Source organism: Saimiri boliviensis, chromosome 8, assembly GCF_048565385.1.
Source record: "Saimiri boliviensis isolate mSaiBol1 chromosome 8, mSaiBol1.pri, whole genome shotgun sequence".
Classification (NCBI taxonomy): Eukaryota; Metazoa; Chordata; class Mammalia; order Primates; family Cebidae; genus Saimiri; species Saimiri boliviensis.
Window position 1 is genome coordinate 32,161,159 of NC_133456.1, and position 22,801 is coordinate 32,183,959.

The 22,801-nt window shown below is 41.8% G+C and overlaps 1 protein-coding gene across 1 annotated transcript in view; it reads right to left on the reverse strand.

Moving 5' to 3' along the window:
• The window catches only part of ARHGAP31 (Rho GTPase activating protein 31), a 116,452-nt gene that overhangs the window by 22,187 nt on the left and 71,464 nt on the right, over positions 1 to 22,801 (reverse strand). The window contains exons 3-7 of the mRNA XM_003935420.4: positions 22,127 to 22,271; positions 9,344 to 9,426; positions 8,220 to 8,327; positions 7,410 to 7,552; positions 669 to 867 (exon numbers count right to left, since the gene is read on the reverse strand). Of these exons, the coding sequence (XP_003935469.3) occupies positions 669 to 867; positions 7,410 to 7,552; positions 8,220 to 8,327; positions 9,344 to 9,426; positions 22,127 to 22,271 (678 nt within the window). The remainder of the gene's footprint in view (positions 1 to 668; positions 868 to 7,409; positions 7,553 to 8,219; positions 8,328 to 9,343; positions 9,427 to 22,126; positions 22,272 to 22,801) is intronic.

Here is a 22,801-nt window from a genome sequence, read left to right on the forward strand (position 1 = left end):
CTTCTTTCTACCATGGGGTATGAGTCAGTGGGTGGGTAAAGACCCGGGTGGCAACAGAGGAAATGACAGGGAAAAATGAGGAAAGAAAATATTCTATCAATAAAAACAATGCTTGATTTGTTTTAGAGATGAGGGAGGGCTCTGACAGGCTCTACAAGGAGGCCAGGTTTGCAGGTCCCCAAGTGCTGCTCACCCAGAGCTATCAGCTTAGAGTGACACTATTTGTCAAGGTATCCTCCATCAGAACACTCAACCCTAGGCCTTCTGTATCATCATGTGGGGAATGGAGGGTCAGGGGAGGGGATCACATTTTTGTTTTTAGTCAACTTCCTTTTGTAAACACCAAGCCTGATTTGTCTACACCGAAAAGTCAGGAATTTCCATTGTGACTTGTGATGTGACCCCTATAACACTCTCCCAATAGGATTCCTGATCAAAGGGAGATTGTGGGCCTTGTTAACTTTGGGGCAGTGCATTCATAAAAGCATCAACCACTGGTGAGAGGGAGTTGTAGAGATAGCTCTCATCTCTTCTGCAATGTTTCCTTAAACCCCAACCCAGACATTACCTCCAACCCACACTGCCATCTTGGTCCTGAGATTGTTATATACCTTTCTTCCTCTTTCCTGTTCAACCACACATCTGGAATTTAAAATAGTGCCACTTACTTGTTGTCAGGTAATTCAAGGACAGTGTGGAAGAGGGTGCCCATGGGAGGGACAATCTCAGGCAGGCTGTTTTCCCTCCTTTCTTTGCGAGCAGGATGGTTAGTGGCCAGGCTGCGGGCCTGAGCTTCCTCCAGGCTCACCAGCTTCATGGGCAGGGAGAGGGCCGGCAAGGTCAGGCTTTTCATGATGGGCCGGTTTTCTGTAAAGGCAAGAGAAGACCTCAGTCTTGAAGGAGGCCTACCTACCACATCCATCCAGACTCCCCGTCCAGAGTCCTTCCATTCCTGATCCCATGACAGGGGGCTGAGTGCCACCCTGCCTTCTCTTGGGCAAGGTGGGGCCTGGAGCCCCAGGAAACTGATGATGCTCTTGGCCAGACCTGCCAGAAGACAAACAGGGGCTATAGAAGGTAGCTGTGCCTACCATACTTTTCAGAGAGGGACCACTCATTCATTCATTCATGCCTATGACAAACATTTATTGAACACATACTGTGAACCAGAGTGACAACAATGAATCCTTACTCCTGAAAACTCTGCTTAGTGCTTCGGCCAGATGGTAGTGTCTGTCCAGCCACAGACGTAGCATAACTCTTCCAGAGTAGGGCAGGAGGCTGCCTCTCCTCCCCACAGCTGGAAAGCACATGCTCCAAGGCCATTTCAAGTTAGAACCTCTACTTTCCCCAGGTCACCCAGGCTTATATCCTCGCCACAGGAAGTATTTTACAGCCTCTTCTATTCACTATGGTTTTTTTACTCACTACTCAGCTGTCTTCTGGTGTATGTAGCTGATCCTTTCCTATTCTATGGCATTTATTTTTAGGGATGGAAGTAATGATGACAATCACTGATATACAGGATTATCTATTTTCTCCAAGTCAGTGGCTCTCACCTTGAGGTGATTTTGTGCACCACTCCCCTCCCTACCCAGGGACATCTGGCAATGTCTGGAGATAGTTTTGATGGTCATCAGTGTGTGTGGGAGGGCTACTGGTATCTAATAGGCAGAGGCCAGGGATGCTGTTACACGTCCTGCAATGCACAGAGCAGTGCCTCACAATTAAGAATTATCCAGCACTAAAGAAAACAAACAAACAAAAAAAGAATTATCCAGCACTAAATATCAATAGTGCTGAGGTTGTGCAACTGATCTAAGTTAAAAAATAGTCTAAGTTTGCATCTATTTAGTTTTTGGTGACCTTGTCAGTTTTCTATGACTTCTAAAGTAGTAAACAGACTGAAGGATAACTTAGACCAACTGAAATCACTTTTGGTGGAAAACTCACTGTATTTTCAGAAAGCAGACTGCTGGCACTATTTCTCTTTGCAGAGCATGACCCTCTGTGGGTGGGAAGAAGTAAAACCATTGAAAAAGGGCCTCATGGAAAATGGAGACAACTGTTATGTGATAGTGGGGTGTTTCTGGGGAGGATTAGGATGGTCTTCATTCAGTAGGACTACTATTAAATATAGCCTGGGATCCTGAAAACTTTTCAGTAAACTTTCTGACTTTCACACAGTCTTTTTACTCAATCCAAAGAGGGTGAACAGTATTTAAATTTGGCTGGGTATGGTGGCTCACACCTATAATCCTAGCACTTTGGGAGGCTGAGGCGGACGGATCATGTCAGGAGTTCGAGACCAGCCTGACCAACATAGTAAAACCCCCATCTCTACTAAAAATACAAAAATTAACTTGGTGTGGTGGTGGGTGCCTGTAATCCCAGTTACTCAGGAGGCTGAGGCAGGGAAATATCTTGAACCAGGGAGGCAGAGGTTACAGTGAGCCGAGATCATGCCACTGCACTCTAGCCTGGGTGACAGAGCGAGACTCTGACTAAAAAAAAAAAAAAATTAAATTTAATCTACTTTGAATATTTTGTCAAAAACTCTCACAGATTCTAGATTATTTCTGATTATGTATTTGCTTAAAAATACATAAAAATAAATATGTACATTAACTCACTCTTGGAGCAATTGCAACAAGGGGAAGAACATGAACTGCAGTGTCAGAAGACCAAGGTTAGTGCCCACCTCTCCCCTCAGTTCCCTGCTCCTAGGACAAAGGCCTGCTCATCATCTCTGCTTAGATGTTGTTGTTGCTAGTTAAGATTTTGTTTTTTGTTTTTTATTTTGAAATGGGGTCTCGCTCTGTTGCCCAGGCTGGACTGCAGTGGTGCAGTTTTGGCTCACTGCAACCTCCGACTCCTGGGTTCAAGCAATTCTCCTGCCTCAGCCTCCCGAGTAGCTGGGATTACAGGTACAACCACCACACACAGCTAAGTTTTTGTATTTTAAAAAAATAGTAATGAGGTTTTACCATGTTGGCCAATCTGGTCTCAAACCCCTGACCTCAAGTGATTTGTCTGCCTCAGCTTCCCAAAGTGTTGGAATTACAGGCGTGAGCCGCTGCTCCTGGCCTCTACTTAGGCATCTCTAACTTTACATTTCCTAACAGAGCTTGCAATCTGTGCTCCTCTGCTCTACTCTGGTACCTCCTCTCACCTTCTCCATGTCAATAGGTGGCACCATGAACCATCCAGTGCCTAAGGTAAAGCCTGGAGTTATTAATTTTTATTTATTCCTTTCCTTAATGCATCTCTCCCTCCATATACAGCCTATAAGCAAAGCCTGTAATTCTACCTCCAAAATACATCTGGAACTCAGCCACTTTCTTCCTTCCCACTGCTATGATGCCAGTACAGGCTGCCATGATTTCCCATCTGCTTTTGCCATAGTTTCTTAACTAGTCTCCCTGCTTCCAGCCTCTCAGCCTCTCCTCCACACAGCACTGGCCTGCCCACAATCCTCCAATGCTTTCCCAAGGCACTGAGAACAAACCCACCTCATAGCATGACCTAAAAGGATTTTTTAATCTGCTTCCCCTTTCCTATTGGCCCATTGGCCCAGTAGTCTACAAAAATATAGTAAACATTTTAAAATGCATACTCCCTTTATATATATATTTGTAAATTATACATAGATGCCATTGTATTTGTGTCATGTGTAATAGCAAATATATATAAAATAATAGAAATTATAAAGTATTAAGACAAAAATAAATGGAAAAAAGAAATTGGAACAGTTTCTCCCAACACCCGTATCTCATTACTTTAGTCTTTGGTACCAACCAGAGTGGGGCACCCCACTTTGAAGGTCATGTTGGTTCCAGCCACACTGGCCAATGTTCTGCAACACTTTGAGCTTTCTGCCTCAGAGCTTTTGTATCCTCTGTTCTCTGTCTTTGGAACATTTGCTCATAGATCCTTAGATGCCTGGCTCCCCATCTCAGTTCAAAGATCACTTCTTTAGAAACTATAATCACTTTGTCCCAAAATTATACCCCCAAGTCACTTCAAATAAAAGCACTGGATTCAGTGCCTTCTGCTATGCTGTGAACATCTGTATTCCCCCAAAATTCATACATTAAAATAGAATCCTCAAAGCAATAGAATTAAGAGGTGAGGCTTTTAGGAGATGATTAGGTCATGAGGGTGGAGCCCTAATGAATGGGATTAGTGATCTTATAAAAAAGGCCCAAGGGAGCTTGATTCACGTTTCCCCATGTGAGGACATAGTGAGAAGGTGCTAACTATGAGTAATGGGCCCTCACCAGATGCTGAATCTACCGGCATCTGGATCTTGAACTTCCCAGTCTCCAGAAGTGTGAGAAATAAGTTGATTGCTTATAAGCTGACCAGTTCATGGAATTTTTTTTATAGCAGCCCAAACAGACTAAGACAACTTCTAAAATATTTTCAGTTTGAAGCAGTACTCTGTCCAAATCTAAAATTCCAGAGAATAGGGCTTATTCCATTTTGTGTAAATATTAAGTATGGCACTTTACCAAAGTCAGTAAGAATTTATACTAAGAACCTTTAAATGAAATATATGTGAATCATAAGCACTGGAGGCAATCAAGAGTTAAAGGCTAAAGAGCAAACTGGATTTTAACATGCAGGACAAAAGGATGGCTAAGGCCATAGCCATAAAGAGAAAAGGCATTTTCAGGTTGGAATTAGGAACAACCTTAACATTAACAGTCACGGATGAGATTTGCTGTCCAGAAGAACATTTCCCAAAAGCCCTAGTTCTCCATAATGATTTATTTTATCTATTGTCCTTTTATTTTCCTCATAGTGGCAGAATAGAGTTAAGGAAAGAGTATAGGCTAAAAGATTTGGGTTCAGCAGTCCACATGCAGCGAGTTACTCGCCAGATGGCTCTGGGAAGTTACTAAGCTATTCTGGTTCCCTGGTTCTTCATGTATAAAATAAGGTTGATAACTTCATGATGTTTGCTGTAATAAATCAATGAAACGCTGCATGTAGAATACTTACAACAGTGCCTGCTATAGAGTAAGTCCCCAATAAATTTTTTGTGGGCTCAAAAAGGTGAATGAATAAATGCATGCCTCTTACTTCTCTTTTACTTACAAAAAGCTTTCATATAGCTTAAAAGAAAAAAATCTGTAACTGGAGAGTTGAAATAAGAAAGGCCAGCTACTCCTACATATATAATAAAGAGAATTGAAAACATATGTTCAAACTTGTATGTGACTGTTCACAGCAGCATTATACATAATCACAAAAAGTAGAAACACCACAAATTAAGGAATGGATAAAAATGTGGTATATCTATACAATAGAACACTATTCAGCCCATAACAAGGAATGAAGTACTGATATATATATAACAACATGAGCAAACCTTGAAAACATATGCTAAGCAAACAAACGAAATCAAAACAAAACAAAAAACAAACAGTTGGCCAGGTGCGTGGCTCACACCTGTAATCCTAGCACTTTGGGAGGCCAAGGCAGGCAGATCACTTGAAGTCAGGAGTTTGAGACCAGCCTGGCCAACATGGTGAAATCCCTTCTCTACTATAAATGGAAAAGAAAAAAAAATTAGCCAATTGTGCTGGTGGGCATCTGTAATCCCAGCTACTCAGGAGGCTGAGGCAGGAGAATGGCTTGAACCTGGGAGGCAGAGGTTGCAGCGAGCCGGGATCACGCCACTGCACTCCAGCCTGGGCAACAGAGTGAGACTCTGTCCAAAAAAAAAAGTCACAAAACACCATATATTACATGATTCCATTTATATGAAATGTACAGAATAGGCAAATCGATACAAACAGAAAGTAGACTAGTGGTTGCCAGGGCCTCTGGGGAGGGGAATATGTAGAGGGTTTGTTATGGTTTAAATGTGTCCCCCAGAGTTCATGTGCTGGAAACTTAATCCCCAATGCAACACTGTTCTGAGGTGGGACCTTTATGAGGTGATTAGGTCATGAGGGATCTGCCCTTCTAAATGGATTAATGTCATTATTGCAGGAATGGGCTCATTATTGTAGTAGTGGGTTTGTTATAAAAGCAAGTTCAGCCCCCTCTCTCACACTTTCTTGACATTCTGTCTTCCACCGTAGGAGGATGCAGCAAGAGGATAAGGCCTTCACCAGATGCTAGCCCCTTGATTCTGGACTTCCCAGCCTCTGGAACCACGAGAAATAAATTCCTTTTCATTGCAAATTACCCAGTCTATAGTATTCTGTTATAGCAGCACAAAACAGATCAAGACAGGTCTCTTTTTGGACTGATGAAATTATTTTGGTGTTAGACAGTGATAATGGTTGTACAGTTCTGTGAATATACTAAAAATGACTGAATTTTACACATTAACATGGCTAAAATAATGAATTTTATGTTGTGTAAATTTTATCTCAATAAAAACAATTTTTAAATGGTTATAAACTACATAGAGGACAGGGTAGGGATCAAAATTTGATACTAATTGCAACAGATTATTCTGATAACTGGTTCTTCCAAAATACTGGATGAACTGGAAAGGAGTTCTTTGATCAGCTAACAAATATTTTGCAGATATGGTTATTATACACCAGTGATTCTCCAGGTGTGGACCTGAAGAGCAGCATCAGCATCACCTGGAAACTTGTTAGAAATGCAAATTATCAGCCACACTCCAAACATATTAAACTAGAAATTCTGGGGATGAGGTCCAGAAACCCTGGTTTAACAAGCTCATCAGGTAACTCTGAGTTACACTCTTAATGTTGGAAAAATCACTGTCATACACTAGGCTTCCTGGTCAGCTGGATTTTTGGTTTTTACCAACTGGGTTCATGGGAGTTTAATTCACTCCTAGGGCTCATTATGTTCATTACAAGATACCCACAAACACACTCATTTTTGTATGCCTACTGACTGGTGCAGTGCAAAACAAAGTCAAAAAAATCTTGAGAAGAGAATGCATTCTAAATATACATGTGCGTATGAACACGCTGCCTCTTAACTTTTTCCTCTAAGACTTGAAGGTGAAAGTATAAAGGTCTTGTGAAATATACTGAAAGTAAAGATGAAATCTAATAGTCAAGGAGAAGAACGCAGCAGTACCTCTTTTAGAGAATAACTCAGAGTTTAAGAACTCACTAAAACTAGTAGAACATTATTCCAGTTCTATTTTGCCATACCACATTCACAGGATAGGCCATGTATGTAACTGATTAGAAACATGCTAAAGTCACATGCAAATACACTATAGCTTCACTTCACACATACAGATATACATATGCATGGTCCTCAGATACTGAAACACAGTAGTCAGCATACACACAGCCAACGCTCAGGGCTAGAACTGAGTCCATCCTCACTTATTGTTGAGTCCTTCCACTAGTAGCAAGGAAGAAGAGGATGGTGGTGTGTATGCTAGGAGGAGTCCTTACCATCATTCTCCAGAGACCCAGGTGCACAGTTGTTAAAGATTTGATCAACATGATTCAGTATGAACTCAATCACCACCTGCTGGACCCGGACTGCAAGGAAAGCTGCATCTCCATTGCAACCAGTGGCTTCAATTTCTTTAGACCTACAGTGTGGAAGAAACACATTCAGTGAGTGAGTTTGCCTTACAACCTGAAGCAGCAAGGGAAGCCAGCTGGCCTTTCGTACAAGCCCCATCACCTAAATTGATATAGTTTATAGAATATTTTAACTAAGCCAATTAAAGGAACTCTCCAAAGGCTGTGAAGCCCAATAAACTGAACAAATTTGAAACAGTTACCAGGTACTCTACATTGCAATACTATAAACACTATTCTGTAAACATACAGAGATTGACTTTTGTTTTCTGCATAGTATGCTTTCCATTCCCCCTAACTGAAATGTGATCATTTATGAAATCATATGAAGCAGCTGATTCAGGTTGCAGCCAGCTGTGACTCCACCAAAAGAAGCCAGTGAGCCCCTAAGACAAGAAAGACCTTTTCAAGAAATTGTAACATACAGACTACTAACTTCCGCCATATTGTAGCTATAGCCAACAATGTCTTTGGAACTCAGTTTCCAAGTTAGCAGGGAGAAAGTTTAAGCTATTATCACCTAAATCACCTTTCATTCATATGTGCTATAATGACCACTTAGCCACAGATTTGCCTTAAAGAGGCTTCAATTCTGAAGAATCCCATCTTCATGTCAATCAGGGGGCTGCCCTGAGCTCCCCCGGGGTGGTGACACGGGGAGGGTGCAGTGGTTACCTGAGGAGGTTTGGAGCCCACACCAGGGCCAGGTTCCGGGCGTGCATGTTGGTCTTGCTGCTGAAGGAGGCAATGTGGGCCAGGTGTCGAATCAGGTATTCCAAGGTCCTAGAATAGTTTATTTTGTGACAAAGAAACTTCAGTGCCTGTGCGAAGCCCAACATGTTGAGATAATTTCTAAGTTTGGATTTAAGAGACTCTACATATTTCTGTCTTATGAATTTTGAAGGAATATTGGGAAGATGTCAAGATTGATGGAAGTAATTTTCTTGGGCCTAGGCACACTGGCCCAGGGTGGGGAAGGTGGGCCATCTTGTCAGATGTAAGCAGAGGCCTGTGGAGCACCAGCCAGAGACAGAACCAGGGAGTCACAGCACCTCAGAGCCTGGAGGCTCTTAGCGGCCATTTGTTCCTCCTTTCCAGCAGGGTAGGATGGCCTCCATGCAGTTTTGAAATAGGCTCTTACTTAGGCTCATTTTCATAAAAATTCTTCCAGCTACAGGGATTGTGGTACTTGTTAGGGAGCTAATTTCATGGATAAACAAGATTTATTATTGCTACGAAGGTCTTTCTTATACCACATCAAAATCTGCCCCCTTGAAAAAGATGGGCAGGCATCGGGGACACTGGGAAAGGTGGCAAAATTAGGGGCTAAACTGTGAGAATGAAATGAAAGGATGGGATGATGTAGGGGATGGTACTAATGAGCAAACAGATCAATCAGCCAATGCTCAAGAGCCCATGGTCAACCCCTGTTGAAAAGCTATCTATCTTGGTTGCAATAGATTTGGTTATGCTACAAATCTGCGTACAAACCAAGAATGCCGCCAAGAGGCTAGTATGCATCATTGGGATGACTTGTATGCATCATTGGGATGACTTCCTGAGGGATTCTAAGGGTTGTTCTGCAGGTGACTTGGAGATGGGCTGCTCCTTGCTGCCAATGGCCCTGGTCAGGCACCAACTCACTTCGATAATAGTGACCTGTTCACCAACTTCAAAATGCCCTCGAGAAAGCCTCAACTGGCTACTGTCCGCTACATTGGCTCCTTTTCATGATGCCAGCCTCTTTGGTGTTACATTGCATTGAGAGACCACACGTTTCTTTTCTCAACGATTCTCACCTATAGTGGGATGGGGGAAGCTCCTGGATAACATTTTGGATTCGGGCCAGTTGGCCTTCTTCCGGGCAATGCGACACTGCCTCCTGTAGAGAAGAACACAAAATAGCCAGTGAGTGCTTGAGAAGAAAAAACAGCCAGTGAGTGTTTGAGAGCAGGACAGCCATCTGCATGTGCTGGGATCATTCAAACCCTTGTACTCCAGCCTCACAACCACGCCTAGAGATCACCCTTCCGAGAAGCATGCTTTACTATGAAAACAAGCAACCCACTACAGTTTCTGTTAGTTCTGGATATGTAGGGTCTCACTGTGTGTGCACAGGGGGCAGTGGGCTGCCTGGGACTCTGGGAATCCTGAGATGGTTGCTACGTGTCTTATAAGAATGTGTAGAATCTTGGGTGTGTCTCAGGGGCAGAGAGAGAGCCACAGAGATCCACACAGAGAGATAAAGAGATAGAGAGAGGCCCAGCATGCCTGTTATCCTAGCTACTCAGAAGGCTAAGATGGGAGGATTGCTTGAGCACAAGAGTTTGGATCCAGCATAGTGACTACTGTCACCCGTCTCTAATAAAATGAATAAATGAATGAATAAATAACATCCAAGTAAATAAATAAATAAAAGAGACAGAGACAGAATGAGATGGAGATGACAGAGCAGTACCAAGTCCACTTAGCCAGCTGTCTTTGTGGGTGCAAACATCTACTCCCCATGTAGCCCGTGACTACTCCATGACCTCAAAGACTTGGCTGCTGCCTGTTCTAGAAGCCAGGAAGTGGGGAAGACATGCCTTGCTCGGCAGAGATAAGAGCATTGTCCTTGAAAGCTGGTGGCCTTGCCCAGACTTGCTCTCCAGTTATTTGCCGTGTGGGGATTTTGTTCCCCCATTAGCCCAGGTGCCTTCAAGGAGAGGCAGGAATAGCAATAAAGGCAGTGTGATTACAGGCTGGCCCACATCCATGTCTCACCTGCTGGGGTTGCTGTAGGATGCAGGCACCCCTGGGCAGATTCCCCTGGTCCCTTCCCTGCACCCCTGTTCTGAGAATCCGTCCTGCTCATGGCCCCTCCCGCCGCAGTGTGAGCGCTCACGAACTGCCAGCATCTGAGCAGTGCCGGGGTCTATGGTCCACGGTAACCATAGCTTGCTTTCTTTTTTCACTGAGACATAATTAATGTATATTAAAAATGTGCAGATCTTAAGCTATAGTTCCATGAGTTTTTTTGATATGTATACATCTGGGTAACCCACTTGAATCAAAATATACTTTAAAAGGGGCTCTAAGATCTTGAATTTGGCCAGGCACAGTCGTTCTTGCCTGTAATCTCAGCACTTTGGGATGCCAAGGCAGGCAGATCATGAGGTTAGGAGATTGAGACCATCCTGGCCAACACAGTGAACATATAACCCCAAATAAGATCTTAACTGTGGTGATGGTTTTCTGATGTTGTTCACCTCTGTTCAGTTTTTAGCTGCGGTGTGCTTACTGCATGTAAATACTGAATTTCACACTCTCAGTAATGAGAATTTTTAGGCACAGAAAAGTGGAAGGGAATTAACTTTACCAGCATCTTCAGTTCCTAAGATACACCAGCTAAGTATGATCTGTTTCAACCCAGTGGAGACTGCTGAGGTCTTGCTCCAGCCTGGGCTTCCCAATCCCCCTCACTTTCTCCCCACAGGACTCCCTGCCATTATAATACTACAAGAATGCACTTATTTATTGGAGTTATTGCTTATTGTCTGTCTCCCTTGCTAGAACATAAGCTCTGTGAGTGCAGGGATGTGATGAATCCCTGTGTCCAGAACAGTGCCTGGGGCACAGTAGGTGTGAGACATCAGGCCAGGGCTTTGCCTACCAAGTTTTTTCATTTTACCTTTTTATTTAATTGAAGTAAAACAAATATACAGAAGCCCACCATGTTTTAAGGCAATCTAACTTCTCTATGTGGAAATCTTGAGGTCTCGCATTTGAAGCAGAAGTGAGAAGAAACGTGGGACTGGGAGGATTACAGTCACAGATGTCCCAATCTTCTGGTGGGTTTGCCAACCTGAGAACAGGCTCAGCCTAAGCAAGATCGCTGCCGACATCCTCGCTCTGTGAGATATGCAGGGTGTAGGGCAGGGGCAAGAATAGGGCCTCCAGTAAGAATCCTGACACCTCCCTTTTCTTCCCTGGGGCTGCCATTTGGAAAACAGGACTGTGGAGAGGACCGTGGCTCTGCAAGGCAGTGAGAACCTCAAAAGAAGGAGCTGAGGGAGAGAAGCTCCAGGGGAGGGAAGGGCTGCGGGAATGTTCTGTGGACTCTCCCATGTTCTACTGTGCACACACAGGGAGGGGTGGGGAGCTACTCTTCATCTCTCTGCAAAGCCAGAATCATGCTTCACAAACACTGTACCACTAACCCCGCCCTGCTTTAAAAAATGTGTCTGAGGAATAAAGGTGCAGGTCAATTTAACAACCCTCATGGAAAGTTCCTTTAATATTTTAGGAAGCTGTTAGTCATCTTTGTTCTCCAAGAGGCGGGGCAGGCTCATCCCCAGATGCCTGCAGGTCCCATTTGGGATTGGCGTTTATTTCATTATTTTCAACCTCTCCCCATCAAGAAGCTTTCTAAATCCATGTTTTCCTTCTGGAGGGGCCTGGCCACTGCAAACTTATTTTTAGCTTCTCTAAGTTCTCCCATTAGGACCATAGAATCCATAGCTGGGCAACTGGGGAATGGGAGTGCGAATTTTACCTACTCCAATTTTTTGCCTATGAGACAATCTCACTCAGCATTAGCTGGCCAAGATGGGTAATGGTTAAATCTTAAAAGATCTAGGATGAATCTGTGACTATTTGTTCTCTCCAAATCAGTATCAAAAAGGTCAGCTTCCCGCCCTTGGAGGACGCTGGCAGAGGCTGGGCTCTTGGCCTCTGTGGTAGGACCCTCACTCTGGGTTTCTGTTTACTCAAAGCCACCACAGTCCCTGAGCTCAAGTCCTGCTGCCTGGGCAGGCCTTTCACCAGGGTGGTCCAACACAAACCATCTGAGGCTCTCCCTTCCAAAAGCACCCCCAGCTGCAACTTTAACTTTTTATTTATTACTTAAAAATTATCAAACCATGTTTATTATTTTAAGGTATTTACTTGATTTTTAACAAGTAATTCATGGACATATATATATATTTTTTTAAAAAAAGGAAAGTATTCAAGGGCAGGTACAAGGAAAATTAACCTTCCTTCTAACTACAGACTCCAGAGGAAGCACTGTGTATCCTTCAGGATAGCTGTTACAGCTATGTCTTTGTTACACCTGTGGAAGCAAGCACTCCTAAGTGAGCTGGTCCATCTGCAAATTCCCCTGCTCCGTCTCCCATCATATCCACCTGCCTTGCTCCATGCAGGCCTCAATGGGCTCCACATGTCCCCTAAGCAAGCTCAGCGTGTCCCCGCTGCCCCCAAGGCCTTTGCACCTGTGGTTTCTTCTTGGCACCCTGTTTTCTCAGATACCTGCACAATTTGTTCCTTCACTTTATCCTTGCCTCTGTTCAAATGTCACCTCAGAAAGAGTCCTGTGATTATCCTATCTTTTTTTTTTTTTTTTTTTTTTTTGAGACAGAGTCTCGCTCTTGTTACCCAGGCTGCAGTGCAATGGCGCGATCTCGGCTCACCGCAACCTCCGCCTTCTGGGCTCAGGCAATTCTCCTGCCTCAGCCTCCTGAGTAGCTGGGATTACAGGCACGCGCCACCATGCCCAGCTAATTTTTTGTATTTTTAGTAGAGACGGGGTTTCACCATGTTGACCAGGATGGTTTCGATCTCTCGACCTCGTGATCCACCCGCCTCGGCCTCCCAAAGTGCTGGGATTACAGGCTTGAGCCACCGCGCCCGGCGATTATCCTATCTTAAACAGGAGTCCCCGTCATTCCCTCTTCTGTGCCCTGCATTATTTTTCTTCATAGTACTTATCAATAGTTCTCATTATGGATCTATGTCTTACATTTGTGTAAGACATTAAATGTAAGTTTAAAATGTAAGTTTCATAAGCCATTGAAATGCAAGTTTTATAAGCCCAAGGATTTTCTCTGCTCTGTTCACCATTAAATCTCTGCACCTAGAACTGTGCCTACCAAGTGTACATAGCAGATGCCCAATAAATACTGTTGAATGGAAGGAGGTGAATTAGTCAATATTTTGCTTTGTGCTTGAAAATGCTAAACAGCCATATTTGGGCCACCTTTCCAGAACACTGCCATCCTACGATCACTCCCCATCGTGATGAATACCAGCATTGCAGAGGCAGCTCCTTTTCACTCTGGGCTCCTGGCAGGATGAACAATATCCTGGTTTGCCCAAGACTGAGAGTTTTCCTGGAAAATGAGATTTTTGGTGTTGAAACAGGGAGAGTCACTGGCAAACCAAGACAATTGGCTACTGTCCCCTTTTGCAGCCATTTTGAGCTCACAACCAGCCTGCCTTTGCCTGTTACAAGGTGTCAGTTTTCTGCCTTAACTGATATTGCTTTTTTTTGTTTTTCTTTGAGACAGGGTATCATTTTGTCACCCAGGCTGGAGTGCAGTGGTGCAATCCCGACTCACTGCAACCTCTACCTTCCAGGTGGAAGCAATTCTCCTCCTGCCTTAGTATCATGAGAAGCTGGGATTACTGGTGCACATCACCATGCCTGCATAATTTTTTTTTTTTTTTTTTTTTGAGACGGAGTTTCGCTCTTGTTACCCAGGCTGGAGTGCAATGGCGCGATCTCGGCTCACCGCAACCTCCGCCTCCTGGGTTCAGGCAATTCTCCTGCCTCAGCCTCCGGAGTAGCTGGGATTACAGGCACGTGCCACCATGCCCAGCTAATTTTTTGTATTTTTAGTAGAGACGGGGTTTCACCATGTTGACCAGGATGGTCTCGATCTCTTGACCTCGTGATCCACCCGCCTCGGCCTCCCAAAGTGCTGGGATTACAGGCTTGAGCCATCGCGCCCGGCCGCCTGCATAATTTTTGTATTTTTAGTAGAGATGAGGTTTTCACCATGTTGGCCAGGCTGATCTCTAACTCCTGACCTCAAGTGATCTGCCTGCCTCGGCCTCCCAAAGTGTTGGGATTACAGGGGTAAGTCACTCAGCCCAACCCTAAGTGACATTTCAAATATAGTTGCTAGTCAACAAACGTGTAGGAAAATATTTCCTAAGTAACAGTTACAAAAATTTCCAGTAGCGAGCAGGTAAGTACAACAATGAATAAAATAAACACAGTTCCTGTCACTGAGAAGCTTACGATTTAACCGAGGGAAACTAACACATAAAGACATTATTTTGGCCAGGGGGCTTGATGGCACATGCCTGTAGCCCTAGCTACTCTGGAGGCTGAAACAGGAGGGTTGCTGGACCCCCCGAGTTTGAGGTTACAGTGAGTTATGATTATACCACTGCACTCCAGACTAGGGGACAGAGCAAGAGTGCATCTCTAAAATAAATAAATTCTGAAAAATTTAAAAAGATACTATTTCAGTATAAATTAAATATACATTCCAACAGGTGAAAAGTTTAATTAAAAAAGAAAAAGGCAAATACATTTAACACCTCTCTAAATGGCTTTTTAAAAATCTCAAGTCAGCAACTTTTCCCTATCTGGGGTGTAATAATTTTAGCTGGATCAATCTGAACAAAACTAAATGTTTCCTAAAATAAATGTTGGTGTTCTTTTCTGATAAAAATGAAATGTAATGTAGTATGTTGAATAACTGCTCTCAAAGATATCAAATCCTAATTCCTGGAACCTGTGTTACCTTATTTGGAAAAGAGTCTTTGTAGATGGGTTAAATTAAGGATGCTGAGTGGGGAGATTATCCTCAATTATCTCGGTGCATTTAAATGCAGTCAGTTATCTATATAGGAGGGGGACAGAGGGAGATTTGACACAGACAGAAGAAAAGGCAATGTGGCCCTGGAAGCAGAGACGGGAGGAATGCACCAACAAGCCAAAGAACATCAGCAGCCATCAGAAGATGGGAGGGGCAAGGAACAGATTTTCCTCTAGAGCCTCTAGAGAGGGCACACCCTGCTTCTGAAACCTTGAGTTCAGCCCAGTGAAGCTAATTTCAGACTGCTGCCTCCACTGCTGTGAGAGAACAGGTTTCTGCTGTTTAAGTCATCTAGTTCATGGAAACTGGTGATAGCAGCAACAGGAAACTAATAAGTGCACTCAAAATTAAAGTAGGAAATCTGCAGAAAATAAAAAATCCCCTTTTATCACATCATCCAGAAATAATCGCTACTAATCTACTTACAGGTAAAGAAAAAAAAAAAAAAAGCAGTTTGATCAGGCCTCCAAGCACCAAACATGAACAATGGCTTAATTTCCTATTTAGTTGCAGATATTACTTCCCCCCCCCCCATTTAATGTTATATTATGGCATGTTTTTCTGGTTTTATGTCACTATAAAGGAATACTGTATTAGTCCTTTTTCACATTGCCATAAGAACTACCTGAGACTGGGTAATTTCTGAATAAAAGAGGTTTAACTGACTCACAGTTCCACAGGCTTAACAGAAAGCATGGCTAGGAGGCCTCAGGAAACATAATCACGGCAGAAGGTGAAGGGGAAGCAAGCATGCCTTACCATGGCAGAGCAGTACAGAGACAGAGAGCGAGCTAAGAGGGAACTGTCACACACTTGAACCATCAGATCTTGTGAGAACTTGTTCACTATCATGAGAACAACATGGGGAAAACCACCCCCATGATCCGTCACTCCCACCAGGTCTCTCCCTTGACACGTGGAGATTACAATTCGAGATGAGATTTGTGTGGGGACAGAACCAAACCATACCTCATACCTCAGACTGTGTGATTTATATAGAAAAGAGGTTGAATTGGTTCATGGATCTACAGGCTGTACAAGCATAGTTCCAGCATCTGCTTCTGGTAAGGGTTACAGGAAGCTAAGAGTCATGGTGTAAGGTGAACAAAGAGCAGGTGATGTTACATGCGAGAGAGTGAGCACGAGAGAGCAAAGTGGGAGGTCCCAAACTCTAACCAGGCCTCACAGGAACTAGGAGAGAACTCATTCATCACCAAGGGGATGATGCTAAGCCACTCATGCCATTCATGAGGAATCAACCCCCATAATTCAGTCACCTCCCACCAGGATCCTACCTCCAACATTAGGGATTAGATTTCAACATGAGATTTAGAGGGGACAAGCCTCCAAACTATATCACATGACCAGTAAACATTTTTTCAAAACTGTGACTTTTCATAGCTACACAGTTTTAACAATGATAGGGTTATCATTTATTTAAATCATCTCCTATTGTTACACATGTGCTTTCCAAAATGTTCAGATTGTATGTAATATTGCAATGGACATACTTGTATATCAATTATTTGTGTGCACATCTGATTATTACCCTAGAGTGGAGTCCCAGAAATAGAGTTACTGGATTAAGGAATATGAGCATTTTAGTACCACTGATAGTAATTTCATGTGACTTTTGGCGATGTCCAACCAATTTACACTTCCAACAGAAATCTATATAAAAGCCAGTCTCATCATAGGCTTGCTAGTATGAAATGGTAACATTAAAAATTATTTAGTGTGCAACTATATTATTCTAATACACTGATACTTTTTAAAGAATTCAATTTCTTTTTTTATTAATTATCTATTGAGATCCTTCGCTTATTTGTTTAGTGAGGTATTACGTGTTTTACTTCTTTTTATTGATAGGTAGGTGTTCCATATAATTAAAGAACATTAATCCCCTGTCATCTTTATTGTAAATAGTTATTATATTTAGTCATTTGCCTTTTAATTTTGTTAATACATTTTTATAAAGAAAAATAGTTTATATGTAGTTCAGTTTTAAACACTGTTTTTTTGTGACTTTTTTCTTTGCTTTTATGGTTAGGAAACCCTTCTCCACCCTGAAATCTGCTAAATGGTAAAGATACAACTTGATTTCCTCCTTTCCCAATAGTTAGCCAATTTTCCTGGCATTGTTTATGGCATTTTCCCTTCATTACTTTATTTCACATTAAGTTATTTAATACCAAAGCCTTAATTAAGTGTCATTAACTCTATTTTTAAGTAGTTTGGGAGTTATGAGACAGAACTAAATCTTTACCTCCACCTACTAGCTGTACCACCCCAGGCAAGAGTCACTCTGAGCCTCATTTTAATGATTTATATAAGAAACAATAAAACCTACTTCAAAGGGTTATTTTCAGAAGTAAATGAAATAATATTTACAATGAGTTTATCATATAGTAAGTACTCAATTAATGACATCTATTATCATTATTAGTATTATTAGCCCATTAATATTTTTCTAATTCATCATTCCATTAAGATATTCTTCTATGACCATTATTAAAAAGTCAAAAATAACAGATACTGGTGAGGTTTGGAGAAATGAGAACACTTACACACTGTTTGCAGGGTAAATCAATGCAACTGTGTGGAAAGTAGTGAGGCAATTCCCCAAAGAGCTAAAAACAGAACTATTATTCACCCCAGCGATCCCTCTACTGGCTATATATCCAAATGAACATAAATCTTTCTACCATAAGATACACACACACTTAGGTTAACTGAAGCACTATTCACAATAGCAAAGACATGGAATCAAGCTAAATGCCCATCAATAGCAGATTGGATAAGGAAAATATGGTACATACACACCATGCAATACTATGCAGCCATAAAAAAGAATGAGATCATGTCCTTTGCAGGAACATGGATGAAGCTGAGGGCCAATATCCTTAGCAAACTAATACAGGAACAGAAAACCAAATACTGCATGTTATCACTTATAAGTGGGAGCTAAATGATGAGAACACATGGATACAAAGAAAAGAACAACAGACATTGGGGACCACTCGATTGGGACTACGCTTAGTACCTGGGTGACAAAATAATCATACAAACCCCTGTGACACAAGTTTACCTATATAACAAACCTGAACATGTGCCCCGAACCTAAAACAAAAATTTTTTAAAAGTATTATTTCAGGCTGGGCGCGGTGGCTCACGCCTGTAATCCCAGCACTTTGTGGGGCTAAGGCAGGCAGATCATGAGGTCAAGAGATCGAGACCATCCTGACCAACATGGTGAAACTCCATCTCTACTAAAAGTACAAAAATTAGCTGGGTGTGGTGGCGTGCGCCTGTGATCCCAGCTACTCAGGAAGCTGAGGCAGGAGAATCACTTGAACTCAGGAGGTAGAGGTTACAGTGAGCTAAGATCATGTCACTGCACTCTAGCCTGGTGACAGAGTAAGACTCCATCTCAAAATAAAAACAAACAAATGTATTATTCTACTTTAGCTTTATAAGTAGGTTTAAGTAAACTATAGGGAGAATGTGTGACAATGTAAAAGAGCTATTTCCATACAAAGTATGGAAATAGTTTGCTTATATTATCTGTGATCAAAAAATCTATTAAATGATACATTCTCCAACATAGTTAACTTCACTAGGTCCTATGTATATAGAATTAGTTGTCATAACAAAACACCCGTTTTTTAGTGTCAATAAACTGTTTCAACACAATGTCAGATTTCCTTCAAATCTGATGAAAGGCTGACAAGTTGCCTTGGTATTTTTCAGTTACTGTGAGAAAACAGAATGATTAGCAATATCAGAGAACAGGAGGGGAGAGATAAATACAGGCTTCATTCCGAGCTTGTAGATAAGAGCTAAGAAGAAACTGTATTTCTAAAGTTCCTAGACGAAGAATTCCTATCTATCCCCAACTATAATAGAGTGAGATATTAGTTAAAAGAAATTAGACTCATTCAGTTCATCAACAATGATATTCCATTCTGTCATATTCAAAGATGATAATATTGTACTGATAAGAGGATTATGACTATATTGAAAACAATAAAGTCTTGCAAATTAAAGCAACAATAAAGTATTATTTTTAGTTGATTCACATTGACAAATAATTTAACCAACTGGAAATACCCAGGGATGGAAAGTCTGCAGGGAAAAGAGCATTCCTTGTCTTTCTGGAGGCAGACTGGCAATATGTGACAAAATTTTAAACAAGAACTTTTTACTCAGCAAATTTACTTCAATGATTTTTCCCTAAGGATATAAACAAACAAAAATAGTGTAAAAATATATGTGAAAAATGTGTATTATAATGTTTATAAAAGAAACATGTTGAGGAACAAAAAACCTAAATGTCCATCAGTAGGAGGTTGGTTTCAGAAATCAAGGCACATATGAGAGAATGTGGGGTAAACATAGTGTCTCCATATATTTCTGAACACACAAAGAGGGTCACACTGTTGAATTAAAAGCATCCCAGGCCGGGCGCGGTGGCTCAAGCCTGTAATCCCAGCACTTTGGGAGGCCGAGGCGGGTGGATCACGAGGTCGAGAGATCAAGACCATTATGGTCAACATGGTGAAACCCCGTCTCTACTAAAAATACAAAAAAATTAGCTGGGCATGGTGGCACGTGCCTGTAATCCCAGCTACTCAGGAGGCTGAGGCAGGAGAATTGCCTGAACCCAGGAGGCGGAGGTTGCGGTGAGCCGAGATCGCGCCATTGCACTCCAGCCTGGGTAACAAGCGCGAAACTCCGTCTCAAAAAAAAAAAAAAAAAAAAAAGCATCCCAAACACCAATATGTAGTACTGAGGAGTGAGGAGTGAGTGTGTGTGTGTGTGTGTGTGTGTGTGTGTGTGTGTGTGTTAAGATCTGTTAACATCTGTTACTACAGATATAGTTAATATTTGTTAGATCTGTTAATAGCAAATATGCCTGGGGTGTGGAATTTCAAGCGATTTATGATTTATACTTTCTCCTTTATACTTTTCCGTATTGCTTTAATTTTTGCAATAAAATTTTATTTTGATTCTGGAAAACAAAACACAAACCACAACAAAAACACTATGAAAATAATAAAGATGGAAGGAAATACCCACAATATGTTAACTGTAGCTGTCTGGTCTTTAAGGAGACAGACCAATGGTTCCTTTCTACTTTTTCATTTTTCATAGTGCCTTTTATTAAATAGGCTTACTCTTAGTGACAAAATGCTTACATATGGTGGAAGTGATTATAATCTGACAGACCCACGTGAAGCTCACACCTTTCCTCTTGGTTCCTAGGAAAGACTCTTCTGTGGTCCCATGGGTAGAGGCGGACATTATTTACAACTTAGCCATGTAGATTGGAGGCTACTTTACCTTCTGCCTTAGATCTGACCAAGAGGGGTCCCCTAACCAATGATAACTCTATACCAACTGGTATATGTTGACTTATCTAGTGGTCAACATTTATGCCCAATTTTTTTTTTTTAATGTGCTTTGGGCTAGTTTTTGTTTTTCTTTTTTTTTGTTTTCATTTCCCTCTCCCCACTTTTAATTTTGTTTTTTCCTTTTTTTAATTCTTTAAGTATATATAACCAGAAGACTTTGTTTTGTTTTGTTTTGTTGTTGTTGTTGTTTCTAAAAACTAATATGTTTTTAGTGGGTAAAATTATGAAAGTTAAAGAAGCAGGAAAAACGATCTGTAATCCCATCACTGAAAAGAATAACTGTTAGTCTTTTGAACATCCTTCCTTTAAATCCTTTCTTAATACACAGTTATGCATTTAGTTTTTCTTCAATTATTATTTGAGTACTTCCCTGTACCACTGGAAACTCCTAAACAAAATTTTATAGCTCTAGCCCATTGTTAAGAAATAGCATTCATTTATTCCTGTATCATTTCAAATTGAAGAATCTTTCATATACTCAAAATAAATTTATTACAGGAGCCATGAGAAACGTTCCCTCCCACTATTAGTGACTAGATCTGGTCTTTACCCAAAATTGTAACCTTGCCTAATTTCACTTTAAACCATCCTTCTCTGACTACCATACTTTAACACTCCATTGACTTCACTGGGATGACCTACTTTTACATTGCTACTTATCGACCTTGTGCCCTTACTTCCTTTCCTATCTACTTTAAATTCCATGTTCAATTATTTCAATGCCCCCAGCATACACTATCATTTCTCTCATCCCTCTTTGCCAGTTGAACCCCAACCTTGGTTAAACCCAGCCCTCTGCCTGCTCTACACCTTCTCCCATGCAAACAAACGTTCAAGCCCTGTTTTCATGCTATCTCTGCAGACATTCTTTAAGCATTTATTATTCTTTCTACTTTCCTGTGGGTGACCGATTTGGTGACTAAACAGCTGCTGCTTAGGTGTTTGACTAATGCCCATCCATCCTCTCGACCAACCCAACTCACTGACCTATCCTGCTCTCCCTCTTGGCTGTTTTCCTCATATTCTTTTCTCTTTCCAGCTTTCTGACCACTCTTGACATTTGTTTGTTCCCTCTTCCCTCTCTACCCACCCACCTCTTTCCTCAACCCACAAAAGAAACACAGAGGGAATGGTCTGGTAAAAAAGCTAGCAGTGGGTGTGGCATGAGGAGTTTCAGGTTCCTGTCCTGCCTCTGCTGTGTGACCTTGGACAAGCCACTTTACTTCTGGGGTTCTCAGTTTCCTCCTTATACAATAAGGCACTTTCAGTTGAATAAACATGGAGATAATTCAGCCCAGCTCTTAAAACAAACAACATGATTCTGAAAATTCAAGAAAGAAAAATTTAGCAAACAGTTCCACTACCCTATTTTCCTTACCATATTATCCTACTTCCTTCACCATGCTAAGTTAATGTCAACCATCTGGTGAGTGTTATTATTGTTATTTTAGCGCTGAAACTCTTCCTGGCCCATCCACGCATCCCACCCAGTAACCATAATGGAAATCCAAACACTCACCGTGAATTTCTCATAGAGCTCATAAGTCAGGAGGGGGTTGGGCAGCTCCCTAAAGTAGAGCTTGCAGAGCGAGCCCACACAGTGGATGTCCTGGAGGTACACTTCCCTTGTCAGATCTGGACATTGATCTGAGCCAAACTCTTGCCTGAAACAACACAGACGGAGACATAACAATCCCAGGGAGTGTGTGTTCCATGTCAGCAGCTGCTTGGCTGCTTAGGGGTAAAAAGACCCAAAACTGCTGATTCTGACTATATTTTTGACCTTAATTCAAAAAGATCTTCTACTCCAGGCATGAAGAAGTCACAGGAAGACTTCCATTTCAGGTTTGGATATTCCTTGCAAAATAGGCTGTGATTAGAAAGACATAATGCTCATTTATAAATGGATTTCCCATGGCACAATGTCTGTAGTCTTGGTTATCAACATTGGGGAAATATCAAAATAATCTGTCAAAAAGTCCTATTGAGATTTGCTTTTCCAAAACATTGTTCAAAATGAATTTCCCTTTCGTACAGGAGAGACTGAAACTAGGGTAGGTCAGGTTGTTGTCATTCATCTCTGTATATCCATGTCAACAAACTTATTTTATCTGGAGAGTCAAACCCAAAGTTTGAAAACTTTAATCGACTGTCTTTTTGGTGCTCAATAGAACCTTCTAGGCTGCCTGATGGT